The 14,029-nt window shown below is 36.6% G+C and overlaps 3 protein-coding genes across 3 annotated transcripts; all 3 read left to right on the top strand.

Moving 5' to 3' along the window:
* The first annotated feature begins 3 nt into the window (after window positions 1-3).
* On the top strand, window positions 4-1,832 carry LOC103400019 (class V chitinase). Its single transcript, XM_070813637.1, has 2 exons — window positions 4-1,283; window positions 1,708-1,832. The coding sequence occupies exons 1-2, from the start codon at window positions 173-175 to the stop codon at window positions 1,725-1,727; spliced, it is 1,131 nt and encodes a 376-aa protein (XP_070669738.1). The 5' UTR covers window positions 4-172; the 3' UTR covers window positions 1,728-1,832.
* Window positions 1,833-2,250: 418 nt separating this feature from the next.
* Window positions 2,251-5,253, top strand: LOC103400018 (uncharacterized). The gene is made up of 9 exons (XM_008338698.4): window positions 2,251-2,530; window positions 2,649-2,699; window positions 2,946-2,967; window positions 3,261-3,375; window positions 3,642-3,674; window positions 3,828-3,953; window positions 4,200-4,306; window positions 4,403-4,474; window positions 4,687-5,253. The coding sequence occupies exons 1-9, from the start codon at window positions 2,384-2,386 to the stop codon at window positions 5,028-5,030; spliced, it is 1,017 nt and encodes a 338-aa protein (XP_008336920.1). The 5' UTR covers window positions 2,251-2,383; the 3' UTR covers window positions 5,031-5,253.
* A 3,280-nt stretch (window positions 5,254-8,533) lies between these two features.
* On the top strand, window positions 8,534-11,932 carry LOC103400017 (uncharacterized). The gene is made up of 5 exons (XM_008338697.4): window positions 8,534-9,374; window positions 10,245-10,281; window positions 10,428-10,664; window positions 10,758-10,805; window positions 11,281-11,932. The coding sequence occupies exons 1-5, from the start codon at window positions 9,076-9,078 to the stop codon at window positions 11,545-11,547; spliced, it is 888 nt and encodes a 295-aa protein (XP_008336919.3). The 5' UTR covers window positions 8,534-9,075; the 3' UTR covers window positions 11,548-11,932.
* The last annotated feature ends 2,097 nt before the right edge of the window (window positions 11,933-14,029 follow it).

The raw sequence follows: 14,029 nt of genomic DNA, 5'->3' as shown, positions 1-14,029 counted from the left end.
TTCAAGCTGACATTTTAGACCAGAAGCAATGTTATCTCAAACATTTCATCACAAGAAATCAAACAGCAAAGTTTGAATGGAGTTTTGATCAAAGTTCATATGTATGTGTGTGTATATATATAAGTATGTTTGTATACAAGCAAGAATATATTGCTCTTCTTAATTTGCTTCAATGTCTTCCAAAACTACAACCCTTCCATTACTCCTTTCCGCCCTCCTTTTCCTTATCCAACTCAATGTCTCCGCCGGCCAAGCCGCGGTCAAGGGCGCCTACTGGTATTGGGACAGTGGACTTCCAGCCTCCAGCATAGATTCCACCCTCTTCACTCATCTTTTCTGTGCATTTGCTGACCTCAACGTCGACACGTACCAAGTCACAGTTTCTTCCTCTAACCAAGCACAATTCTCAAGCTTCACCCAAACAGTCCAACAAAACAACCCTTCTGTCAAAACCCTCTTGTCCATTGGAGGTGGTGGCGGTGCTGCCCTTGCAGACACATTCGCTGCAATGGCGAGCCAACCCGACCGGCGTAAGTCATTCATCGATTCCTCCATCAGTCTAGCTAGGTCATACAACTTCCACGGCCTCGACGTTGATTGGGAATATCCATCCACCACCACTCACATGACCAACTTCGGCACCCTTCTCACCGAATTGCGTGCAGCCGTGGCCAATGAGTCGCAGACATCTGGGAACACGGCATTCCTTTTAACCGCAGCTGTACATCGCTCAGCGGATTACTACACCATAAATTACCCCTTTGAGTCCATATCAAACAGTCTGGACTGGATCAACGTTATGGCTTACGACTTCTATGGCTCTGCCTGGGAGTCAAGCAGAGCCAACACTGGCCCACCTGCTGCGTTATACAATGCCACAGCTAGCCAAATTAACGGGAATGCCGGGATCACATCTTGGATTGGGGCAGGTGTGGCTGCCAACAAGATAGTCCTAGGCCTTCCGTTTTATGGCTACGCTTGGCGCTTGGTCAACGCCGATGACCATGGACTTTTTGCTCCGGCTGATGGACCGGCTAATGCCGGGACAGATGGGAGCATGGTTTACCACCAGATAAGGGATTTTATAAGCCAGAATGCGGCAGAGACGGTGTACAATGCGACGGTTGTAACAAACTATTGCTACTCCGGGACTACATGGATTGGGTACGATGATACGGAGAGTATCTCTGCCAAGGTTTCATATGCTAAGGAAGAGGCACTTCTTGGATACTTTGCTTGGCAAGTCAGTGGTGACGACAGCAATTGGGCTCTTTCTCAAACAGGTTGGTAGATGGTAACCTATTTTTTATTTTTGAAACGTCTCTCTAACGCAAAACAAGTAATGTTATCCGTATCATGTTTTTGTATCACATTTTTATATCATTTTTAGTGACATTTGATGTGAACAGTCACATCATTTGAATGAATTAAAATTTTAAATTTAGCTCATTATTTAATAAACTAATAATTAAGAAAAATTAGTTAATTAAATGATGATTGTAGTATATAATGAGTCTTTCTCCTTCTTTTGCTTGGGTTTTGCAAATTTTTCAAATAATATGAATGTCCACATCAGATGCCACCTAAGATGGTATAGAAATATAATATAAAAACATGATATGAATAACATTACTCGACAAAAGCATGCACACACGATAACAAATTAACATCTTTTTTATTGACCGTCTATTTTTATTGTTGTTGCAGCTTCAACTACTTGGGGATGAACATTGCTTATACATTTACCTACAATAAAGCTACACTGTATTTGTAGACTAAATACCTTGCAATACGGGCTAATGAGGCCAAATAAACAATAACCGTTTTTTATATATCTCTTGTGCTACGAGTGTATGACTTTTTTTTTTTATTTCCTTAATTGATACTCTACTAATTTCGTCAATTGTTTTTGTTTGCTAGTCACTTAATATTATGGTTTAGTGATATTCTTATTTATTTGTAAATAAGAGGTTTTAGATTCGATTCTCACTAAAGACAAATTTGAACTACATTATTACTAGCTCATTATGAGGTTAAACCCAACCCCATCCCCCTTTATGCATTTTATGTGAATAAAAAACTTACATATGATAATACACTATTAAATTAAAATGTCACGTGACGGTAAATTCTAAAGTAACATTTATTGTAAAATTTAACTAGAATTGAATAAAATAATATGTGTCAATTAATTAAATATATGTTAGACATATACTATAATTATGGTGGTGAGCAAAATGTTCTCGTGGAAAAAGGCCACACGTGGTTTCACGTATACGTCGATCTCACCAATACGGCAAATTAGGTATGACCCTTCGCCAGACCAACCAGTAGAGACCCGCGCGCACGCGAGAGATAGAGCGACTATAGAGTCAGTCAGGGAATGCTCAGCGCGTCGGTGCCCGCACCCACACCGTGTTCTCTACCCGCTTCGCCTCCCCACCCTCGCTCCAACCACATCGCCGCGCGCGCTTCCATGGCCTCCGCCGCAGCTCGCAGCTCGGCTCGTATAGCAGTCGTCGGCGACGTCGTAAGTCTCTCTCTCCCTCACTCTCTGTGAATTTCCGAAACCATGGCGGGTTGATTAAATTAAATTTCGTTTTGTATTTCTCTAAATTTTCAATTTTTTTGTTTTGGGTTTTGTGAAGCATGATCAGTGGAATCTAGAAGAAGATACGAAAGCACTTGAACTGCTGCAGGTATTTACATTGTCCCCCTCTTCAGTATTTTCTTCAACTTAAAAAAAAAAAAAAAAAAAAGAGAAAGTTAAAATCTTTGTTTATTTGGGATTATATAAATTTGTGTTAAATATTAGAAACCCTTTTGCCCGAATTTTATGTTTCTAATTCGGGACCGGATTATACATATTTTCCCGATTATATTGAAAAATTGTATGTCCTACCAAGAAATCTAATAAAAGTTTGTAACTTTATATCGAAATGCAGCCGGATTTGGTTCTTTTTACAGGCAGGTTTCATTCTCCCTGACTATTTCGTCTACCATATGTTTTTCGGTGCTTCCCGATTGGTGAGCTGAGTAACTAGTAACTTTGGCTGTTTGATAAATTCATGACATGTCCCTAAGTGTTGTAATTGTGCGGATAAATTTGTTATCACAATATAGCTAAACCGAGTTTAGACACATAAAGCCATGTGTGGTCATTTTTACGCCGTGGCTGCTGAGTTTTATTTGTTTTGTGAAATCTGTAGTTTACCTTCCTCTGTCTATTTTGGCCTTTCCCTTTCCTCCATTTTGTTCAGGTGATTTTGGTGAAGAGAACGTTGAACTCGTTAAGAGCGTTGCAAATCTCGATTTTGCTAAAGCAGTTATTTTGGGAAACCATGATGCCTGGCATACAACACAGTTTTCTGGAAAGTAAGTTGTTTCTGTTTTTTTTCTTCTATTTTTCTTAATTATTCCTTATGCTTAAAGTTAAGGGTTCTTCAGACACACTGCTTGGTATTCAGTTCGACATGTAACTATCAATACGGTTAGTTTTGAATGTATTTCAACTGTCTCCATCCGCCCCACCCTAAATTGTGCAGTGCATACGTGCCCTTGTGTGATCAAGTGTGTTGATGTAATGCTGATTCTTAGTCCACGATAATGTGGTTAATTTACTATTTGATTTCAAATATCAGGAAAAAAGACGGCGTTCAACTTCAGCTAGAATGGTGAGTTTGTCTTATCTTAATGATTGTCAAACATTCTGAAATTGCTATATCTGTGGCATTTTTGCGTACCCATTATTACTTAATGTTCCATTGAAATATGATATCTTTACTGTTCTAGATGTCATTCTTACATAATATGCTTGTAATATTCAGTCTCGGTGAGGAGCATGTAGGTTATCGGTGTTTGGACTATCCTACATTGAAGCTGAGCGTTGTTGGTGGACGACCTTTTTCTGGTGGGGGAAAGAAGTTATTTCGACAAAAGCTCCTGTCTACAAGGTGTGTAATGTTTCGAGCAGTTCTTGATGAAACATGAAACGAGAATTTTATTGATTTGTTTGCTTTCTTATTCAAAAAACAAAAAATATAGTTGGCCCCAATACAAAGTAGTATCCAAGAATTTTGTACTCGTTTTTTTTGATACTATGCATGAATCACATTTATCATGCAAATTCTTCGGAGAAAGTGTTTTCCACAATAGTGGCTTAAATTCTGACTTAATGTGCTGAAACATCGACCACTTAGGTTTGGGGTCCAAGACATGGATGGAAGTGCTAAGAGAATATGCAAAGCAGCTTCAGGCGCTCCGGACGATCATTTGGTCATATTTCTTGCACATAATGGACCCACAGGTTTATCAGTCTGCTGAAACAAATCATAATCGGGCTTTTGGAGCCAAACTTGTCACTTCATTTAAATGCAGATTTTTGAGTTCACTCCTTGTGCAGGTCTTGGTTCTAACATGGATGACATATGTGGAAAAGATTGGGTGTTTGGAGGTGGAGATCATGGTGACCCAGGTAATCTGATTCGAACCTCTTCACTCAATCACTGAAATGGCTTTTGTTATGTTTTTAAACATAGTGACACATAATCGATGTGACTTTCCTACTCGGCCTTTTGGGTTGCTGCATGTTACTCATGACTTGATGAATCTAAGAGGCGTGTCATTCAGGTGGTTTGTTCATTTAAGTCGAGATTTAATAACATAAGCACTGTTCGTCCGCTACAGATCTAGCACAAGCCTTGTCCCTCTTAAAAGAAACTGGCAAAATCTGTGCTCCACTGGTGGTGTTTGGTCACATGCATAAAGAGTTAGCAGATGGAAATGGTCTTCGGAAAATGATTGTGGTTGGAGATGACAAAACCATATACCTCAATGGGGCGATTGTTCCTAGGGTTAAGAGACTGAATGTTGAACAAGGCACACCAGAGTCCTGTGGCACCATGCGCGCCTTCACCGTAGTGGAGATCTTGAACGGAACAGTTGATAATATTTTTGAAAGTTGGGTTTCAGTTGCCGGCAATAGGATCACATTGGAAGAGGAGCACTTCTTGTTCAAAAGTGGTGGTTAAAATTCGCCGAAATTGGATGTTAGTTTGAGCCTGATTGCATATGTGAGTACGTTTTCTGTCCTCAACTGTGTTACAAGATATCAACTCCGATGCAAAGGGAATATAGTTGTTTAACCCCGTTGGATGTGTATGCTATTAGGGTTCCAAGACAAATCATGTTTGTACGAGGAACATGAAACTCATTTCAATAAACTCTTATCTAACCAATCTATTTTCTTGGGTATTGATCTTTTCGAAGATATTTAAATTCGAGTGCAACTGCAAGAGGGTTTCGGGTGCATTGTTCTAGCAAATTGACTTAGAGTAAATTGTAGCCATGGTCCCTTAACTTTAACTCAATTGGAGCAATGGTCTCTCAACCAAAAATCCATTATCATTGGTCCCTTAACCAAAAATCCATTATCATTGGTCCCTTAACTTTTCAAAAAGTAGCTATGGTCCCTCAACTAAAAATTCATTACTATTGGTCCCTCAACTTTAATTCAACTGGAGAAATTTTCCCCTAACTTTAACTCAATTGTAGTAATGGTCATTCCAACATAATTCGTTTTGACAAAATTTTTGACGTAGTTGACGAAAATAACCATAATTACACACTTTAATAAGTTAAGGGGCCCAAATTATATAAATAGTTATTCCAACATAATTTATTTTAACAAAATTTTAACGAAATTGATGAAAGTGATTATAACTACATATTTTGATAAGTTAGGGACCAATTGTAATAGATTTTTAGTTAAGGAACCATTGATTCAATTTGATTAAAGTTGAAAGATCATTATTATAATTTACTTATCGACTTAATTCACGTTTGCATTTTACAGATTCTCTCCCTTTTGCAATTATGTACCCCTTTCTTTTTCTTTCCTTTCGTTTTCCCTTGATTGGTGCACAGATTCCAAAGCGGTGTAAGGCCTTTTTGACTCTATTTTTTTTGTTGGTTGGTGCACACACTTAACTCAAGACCTACCCTATCCTTAATTCACTTATGAAATGTTGATCCAAATCACAATTATTACTCTTAATTTGTCAACTTTAGTCCTAATCTAGTGAACTAAACATAGGGGTTTAATTCAAGAGAAATGCTAAGTATCTCTCTTACAAGTGGGACTTTTTATGAATTCTTTGCCATTTCATCTTTTTGACACGACGTTTTATAATATTGGTACGATAATTAATGTTGAATTGTGATGTGGTAGAGAATCCATGAAAAGTTCTACTTTAATAAAATTGCTTCATTTCTCTTAATTCAATGAGGTCATGATTATGATTGCAGCTGTCCAACAAACAACCTAAAGCCTTATCAACAATGCCCAAATTTGTAGAAATAAAGGTGTCCATATTATTGCGTGACGACTTAAATATTTCACCAAACACTTAATGAATATCATCATCTTTATTCTATTGAGCTTTCATGTTCATTGATATGGTCCCCCATCTTAAAGCACAAAGTTCCCCTACTCTACTCATAAAGCCTACTAAATTAATCTCATTGTTGATGACATCCTCTTCTTTACACTGAATTCTTTGATACGTGTCACGTCATAGGAGAAATACTAATAAGGTGATTTAGGCTACAATGGTCAAACTCAGGCAGATGTTTGCAAAACACATATCCATGCAAGGTCATAAAACCATGTATGGGGCTTCATGCTTATCCTGCACTTAAATACATCTCGTTATACCTTAAATATCAAGTGATGAGAAATATACTAATAAAAAAATATATGTCCAACAATATTAGAATCTATCAATCTTCACACTGATTAATTCAATATTAATTGTATTTTATAATAAAGTGTAAAATTTTGCTAGCTTTCCAATTGCATCTTTCCATCTTTCCACTTTGTTAAACTTTTTACGATAATTTCTTAATCAAAATTAGATGATTTGGATCTTTGAACTAATAAGTTTTGTCACTTTTGATTTTTGGAGTAATCAAAATTGGGGGTTACGTGGGTAGTTTTGGTCAAAGCAATGACTGAAGGAGGAAAAGCTTTGGCAGGCAAACCAACTGTCGTCTTTTGGTAAAAACATTGGCTCAAGCAAAAGCAAATGAGGAATGTCTGACTCTGACATCTCTGCCGCTCTTCTCCCTTTCTTCGAAGATCCTCCCACTCTTTGACTGAATCTGGTCCGTCCATTCGTCCATCAATACCATCGTGATGTTTCCCAAATTTCATTTACAACCCACATCCACTTTTTAGTTCTAAGATATACGAGGTAGGTATTATTTAACTGTATGCTTATTTCATTGGGCATGACATAACATAATTCTATTGAAATTTCTCTTATTTTCATAAACTTAAGTACAAGAATGTTGTGTTGTGTATGAGATTTTTTTGGTGGTTTTAATGAGATGGTATTTTGAATATGTCAAAATTATGATTCTCAATTAATGAAGAATGATTCATGTGACAAAAAGATTGTTCAGTTTATATGAAACACGAGCCGATAAATTATGTATCATAAAGCAATTGAAGAGACACTAATACTATTATCTCCATTTATATTATAACATGTAATGTATCAGTTTATGTTTCACGTCCGTCCCTAATCAAACTCTTTGGTTAATCGGATACCTCATTTTTCTTACCTGAACATTGATTATGAGATTAGCTTCTCTAATCGTCTATGAGAAAGTAGTAATACGAATCTTCTTATGCAGCTGAAGTGTCAATAAGTTATAAATAATAGCTAGTGGAAGTCATCAAATCTATCAACATTAAACCGTTGGTAATGACAATTATTTAATATCTTGAAAGTGGTGAAATCAAAAGCCAGTAAAAGTTGGGAGGCAGATTGCCCGCCCTCATGTTTGAATGTTATTCTTATCTCTTTCTATTTTATACGGTTATGGTTAAGTCACGTCAATATTTTCTATTGATTTTTTTTATAAAGATAATAAGACAAAAAACAATAAAAATATAAAATGTTGACGTGACTTAATCGTGACTGCACAAATAAAAGAGGATGAGAAGAACAACCCAAATAGGAGGGCAGAAACTTTGCCTCCTAAAAGTTAGTGCCTCAATTATTAATCTAATCACCCATTATTTTCTTAAGTTGAGTAAAAAACCAAAATCAATTTGGGTGATCTATAAACTAAATCCATGCACTAAATAATGCAAAACATACTACGCTGATCAAATAAATTTTTTTCACAATTATTATTCATATTTCAACGCACATATTTGATTGGTGCGCAAATTTGATGCATAAATTTGATGTTTTTAACATTATTTAATTAATTTTTAACGTATCCAAAATTAGAGTAAAAATAATGTAAATGCACCACGTGGTTGAACTTGTAACACCATTTAATAAAAAATTATCACGTTGTCGTAAGATAATACCAATTTGACCAAAACGTACAAGAATTCGCGGATAAAAACTTTTTCTAAAGATTGATACGAAGGACAAACAAGCCATTCGACTCACTCGAAAACAAGGGGCCGTCACAGGAACTGATTAAAATAGAAAGAGGTTTGCATCATCAACCTACCCCTGTTGTTTCCAAAAAAAAATAATTAAAAAAAAAAAATCCTCGTAATTATTCCTTAGGAAGTACTAAACTAAAACTATTATTACACAAAAAAAAAAAAACAACGAACAATGTTTTAACAATTTTAATGTCCGATTTCTGTTTTTTCAGATTGTGAATTTGTTTCTCTTCGTATCCAACAGCAATCCATAATTCCAGCTCACCCGCCTAGATCGGATCCATTTTTCTGCCACCACCACCACCTTTCACCTTTAATTTCATCCGACGCCACCTCGGACCTGGGTTTTTTCTCCCTTTCCATCATCCCCAGTAAAAAATTCACGCAATCCAAAAACCCCCCTCCCTCAAAAAATTAAATCTTTTTCCCCCCTTTTTTCTGCTCAAAAACAGAGAAAGAGAAAAGAAGTTATATATTTTTTTCTATTTATTGGTGTTTTAATTTTCTCTCACGATGAACAAGAACACCAAGGAGAACCAAAAGCTGAGGAAACCCAGCAAGGATTCGTAAAACCCAATTTGTCTGCAGCTGGGTTTGCGTTAATGGGCAATGTTACGGCGGGAGTGGCGGCCAAGTTTGCGTTTTTCCCACCTGACCCGCCGACGTACGACGTGTACAAGGACGAGGGAGGGAAGCTGGTGTTTTCCAGCGTGACGGCGGACAAGAACATGGAGGTGCATTTGCTGGACACGAAGGGCGGGAACAAGATCGTGGCGACGTTTTGGCGGCACCCTTTAGCGCGGTTCACGCTGCTCTACTCGCATGGGAATGCGGCTGACTTGGGGCAGATGCACGAGCTCTTCATTGAGCTCAGGTCTCACCTGCGTGTCAATATTATGAGGTATTTTTGCATTTGAATTTCTCCCTTTTTTTTATGTTTTTGATGTAGGAGAGGTGTTGGGGGAGAGATTCGAACTTAGGACCTCATGTGGTGGTGCATGGATAAATGCTCTTTATCGCTTGAGCTGCAAAAGCCTTTTGCTTTTTGCTTGTTTTGGATTCTGCTCTGGATTTTGATTGATGGGTTGGCTTTGTTTTTAATTAACTAATATCACATGGGATTTTTTTGGTACCTTTTATTCCTTTTTGTGGTATGTTTCTGGTTTTTGTTCCTTTTTTGTGCTTTGAGAAATGTTCATTGAATACCTACTCAGTTTTTTAAATTTATTTTGGTATTGGTTTCTATGTTTTTCAGTTTGTTGATTGTTTTCTGCGTTTTCCTTTTTTTCAATTAATTTTCTGATTTAATTTTTGAAATGTGGATGCTCCCTTGCTTCCATGTTTGATCTGTTTCGTTTGTTTATTTGAGAAGATTCTCAGATTATGCTAGTATTCTTATGAAATTTCAATATTTGGCTGTTCCAGTAAACAACGGTGGCCAACACAAATGTTAACTTTTCTTTATATTTCGTTGGTCTTACGTTTTTGTCTGCACTAACTCATAGATACTTGTTTAAGCTGAAACTGTTTGATTGATCCTGTAGCTTTCTTAGTTTAACTCGTTTTGGCGTAGGATGAGAACGATCTTCGTCATAAAAATTACTCTGCCGGCATTTGTCAATCGCTTGACAGTTCAGCAATGTAATTTTATATTGAGGAGCTTTGAATGTTATATGCAGTTGATATGCTGTAATATTTCTAATTCACCGTGCCGCAGTAATATGAAAACGTTCCTGCGTTTGTTTACTTGACTTATTTTTCTTTGCGGCAGCTATGACTATTCGGGCTATGGAGCATCCACTGGTAAGGTGAGTTTGCGTATCTATGAAGTTATTTGCGTTTATAGTCTTTAGTACAGAATTAGGTTTTTACTGTCCATCATTTTTGTATCGTTCTATTGACCGGTATAGCTAAAATCTACGACTGAAAAGTGTTAATGTTGGTGATTGTTTAGCCATCTGAGTTCAACACATATTATGACATAGAAGCCGTGTACAATTGTTTAAAGAACGAGTATGAAATAAGACAGGAGGATTTGATAGTTTACGGCCAATCTGTTGGAAGTGGACCAACGCTGCACTTGGCTTCTCGCTTAAAAAAACTGAGAGCCGTTGTTCTTCACAGTGCCATCCTTTCAGGCATACGAGTCTTGTATCCTGTCAAGTTGACGTTTTGGTTCGACATTTTCAAAGTAAGTTCGACTTGTCTTCTTTGAATTGCTTAATTCTGCTGCTAGGCTTAGTTACTTGAATTTTTATTGACAAGCCCTGTGCAATGTTTTCAGAATATAGACAAAATACGGCATGTCAGCTCTCCGGTTTTAGTTATTCATGTAAGTACATATTCCAGTCAATCATTTAAAACTATTTTGTTTGAGTATATCGTTCTTTTAGAATTCAAAGAATTTGGGTTGTGCTTCTAATGTGGTTACAAATAACATCTTGTTGCATCGAAACATATAACTGTTGACTAATCTGACTAACATTGAACTTGGTAAAATTAAATGGTCGTTAATCTTCCTGTCCTTGCCGAGTATATCTTGTCTGATGAAAAGCGTAAAAAAGTCGTAACTTAAGAATGAACATTAAACTACAGCTCAACCATATCTCATTTGCTATCAACTAAATTGAGAGAACATCGTTTTTCTTTGGATATGAATAAGTTTATTTAGAAATTACAGCAAGATTCTGAATTTCCTAAACATGTAATTGAAGCATTTGTTACACTTCTGGCTTGATTCACAGTCCCATTGTTCTCATATTGATTGGTGCGTCTAATTTGATTCGTTCATACCCTACTATTTGCAGGGAACAGAGGATGAAATTGTTGACTTGTCCCACGGAAAGCGTTTGTGGGAACTATCCAAAGAAAAGTACGATCCATTATGGGTGAAGGGCGGAGGCCACTGCAACCTTGAAACATATCCCGAGTACATTAAGCACTTACGCAAGTTCATAAACGCAATGGAGAAACTCTCACTCACAAAACCACAACAGGCGAAGAAACAACTCACTTCTGATGGAAGCATCACAGAAGTAAAACACAACAAGTGCTTGAGATTTGGAAAGAGGTAGCTGTTTTTATATTACACATGATCTGAGAAGTAGGAAATGGAAACAGATAGTTCCACTGCATTTGAGTCCCCCGTCTCCGCGAATAGCTCCGATTGCTTACATGATGGACTGACTGCCCAGTGTTTAGCAGACAAGGTTGGCTATGCGTTCAGCTCGGTATTTTTCCTGGTAGGCGAAGGGATCGAATTAGGATTCATATGTAGAGTGTTTGATCCAGATCGAGTTCAGAATCAAATGACGATTTTTCAAGATAGGAAATGACTTGCATGTAAAATTCAAGAGGTTGGTTTGCTTTCCTGGTATCTGGATTTCATGTACAATATTTATAGCACTGAGCTTTTGTGCAAAGACTATCAGCAACTTCAGAAGAGAACGTTCAACACTACATGGGCTGCTTTGCTTTGATTTACTTTCTTGGCCCAACAAAACTAATTTTTTATACGAGCGATGTTGGGGGAGGGAATTATGGGAACTAATTCACATAGGAAAATATTCTTAATCAATCGAGCTACAAGTCATTTACAGTCAACGTCTGCATAAATCTTTAAACTTTTTTTTTTTATATAGAAAATGGTTGCTTTCATTTGACTTTTCTGCGGTAAACAACTTTTGTTTAAGTTTGCATCAGTTGTAGCATGTTTACTGCACTCATGTACTAATTAATTAACAAAAATAGTACAATTGGACATAAAAATAATAATTGAACTTTGCTAAAGCTGAACCCCAATAAGCATTAGCATTTGAAGATTAATTTAAGGGAACTTTAACGAAAAAGCTCCTGGTACTGTTCACTTTAACGAAAAACCACAAGCAAATCAAATGCCCAATTTACATCTATATACATCAATAAAAAGGGCCTCAACCAACAGAAAAACATAAAGAGGGCCTAACAACAGTGAAGCCCAAAAAAACACACAGCAGCCCAGAAGCTTCCGCTGAAATCTTCTACACCGACATAAATCCAGGCCAGCAACTGAAAAGTCATCCACAACCGAGAACCGCCTCCACAGACACCACCTCCAACCCCAAACAGCAACCCGATCACAGTCATTAACAAGAGATAGTCGGCAGCACATAAGTATTAGTCAATTACTAGTAGGAAGAGCGTGGAAACCCACGAGCAACACTGTCGAAAACGGCAAACAGCAAGGAGAACGTGGTGGTGGTGAAAACACTTGAGCTGGTAAAAACACCCAAACTCTACACACGAATTCAGACAGGAAATATGACTGAAGATCGAACTAAGGAAGAGATGAGAAGAGGTATACCGACGGGATACCCAATCCAAATTTTAGTAAAAAAAGGCCCCCACCATGCACAAGCAAAGCATGGGTCTCGCAGCTCTACACTGGTTTTTTTTTTTTTTTTTTTTTTTAACTGTCGAAAAAATCAACCGTCCATATTTAATTTGGGTTTTTTCTTCTTTATTGTTGAAGATCATCAACCGTATGAAATTATATAACCTCAAATTTAAGGTTTTTACTATAGAAACTCTCCCATTGGAAGCAATATTTCTTTCTTTAGGATGGTGGTGAAAGTCTCTCAATATGAACTCCAATCAAAGATGCTCTTAGTATGCGTATATATATATATAGGATGATACTATCCACATACTTATTTTTACTTTTCATCATTTAATTTTCAACTGTCAGAATGAATAAATTAAAGAATATCATTATACAAAAATTAAGGATGACATGTAAAAGTTAAAAAAGATGTGTATGTATATTAGGACTTTTGATTGTTATCAAAACGCAGTTTTTAGTATAAAATAAAAGACATGTACTTGCCGTTGCGGTTGGATTCTGCAGAGGTTAAACAAATGTTAGTCACTTAATCCATTCACTCAGTCAGTCATTATTAATATTAGGAGTTCTGATGGCTTACTGATTACGAATGAAATCACGAATGATGACTTCTTTTTTTCTAATTTAAACCCAGATTCAAAGTCAATGGGAACTCAAAATTTGTAAACAATTCCACACTACTTGATCTCAGCTCTCGTTACCATTAAAAATTAAAAAGAACTCTAGAAAAAACACTTGTTATAGCGCGTGGTTAGCTGGCTAGTCCGACCACTAAATGAGAATATATTCGGTCCTAAAGTATTTTTTGCATATACTATCACTGACAAACATTTTCACACAACAGTGATGACTATATAGTTGAAGTTTTGTTATTATCCATAAAATGTAAGACCCATAGATGGTTGGTAACATGTCGATATGCTTCTAGATACTCAGTGTCGGGCATATCATGTGACTTGGTAGTAAGTAGAAGTTTGATGATAAACCATATATGAGATACATTGATTCATTAAACAGCTGTAATTTGACAAGGATAATCCTAGAAAGACTAAAATTTCAAATCAAATGATATGATTGTTGATGATTGAATTATAATTTAAAAATTTATTTATATAATTAATTTTTATTGATGACACATCATTCGATTTGCAAATTTAATTTAAAATTTTAATCAA

Source organism: Malus domestica, chromosome 15, assembly GCF_042453785.1.
Source record: "Malus domestica chromosome 15, GDT2T_hap1".
NCBI lineage: Eukaryota > Viridiplantae > Streptophyta > Magnoliopsida > Rosales > Rosaceae > Malus > Malus domestica.
Note: the sequence above shows the minus strand (reverse complement) of the source record. Positions and strands in the feature narration are given on the sequence as shown.

Coding starts and splice junctions, on each gene's coding strand:
- LOC103400019 (XM_070813637.1), top strand. CDS start 173: ATGTCTTCCAAAACTACAACCCTTCCATTACTCCTTTCCGCCCTCCTT. Junction 1,284..1,707: donor TTGGGCTCTTTCTCAAACAG/GTTGGTAGATGG, acceptor TTGTTGTTGCAG/CTTCAACTACTTGGGGATGA.
- LOC103400017 (XM_008338697.4), top strand. CDS start 9,076: ATGGGCAATGTTACGGCGGGAGTGGCGGCCAAGTTTGCGTTTTTCCCA. Junction 10,282..10,427: donor ATGGAGCATCCACTGGTAAG/GTGAGTTTGCGT, acceptor GTGATTGTTTAG/CCATCTGAGTTCAACACATA. Junction 10,665..10,757: donor TTTGGTTCGACATTTTCAAA/GTAAGTTCGACT, acceptor CAATGTTTTCAG/AATATAGACAAAATACGGCA.
- LOC103400018 (XM_008338698.4), top strand. CDS start 2,384: ATGCTCAGCGCGTCGGTGCCCGCACCCACACCGTGTTCTCTACCCGCT. Junction 3,954..4,199: donor CAAAAGCTCCTGTCTACAAG/GTGTGTAATGTT, acceptor TCGACCACTTAG/GTTTGGGGTCCAAGACATGG. Junction 4,475..4,686: donor TGGAGATCATGGTGACCCAG/GTAATCTGATTC, acceptor CGTCCGCTACAG/ATCTAGCACAAGCCTTGTCC.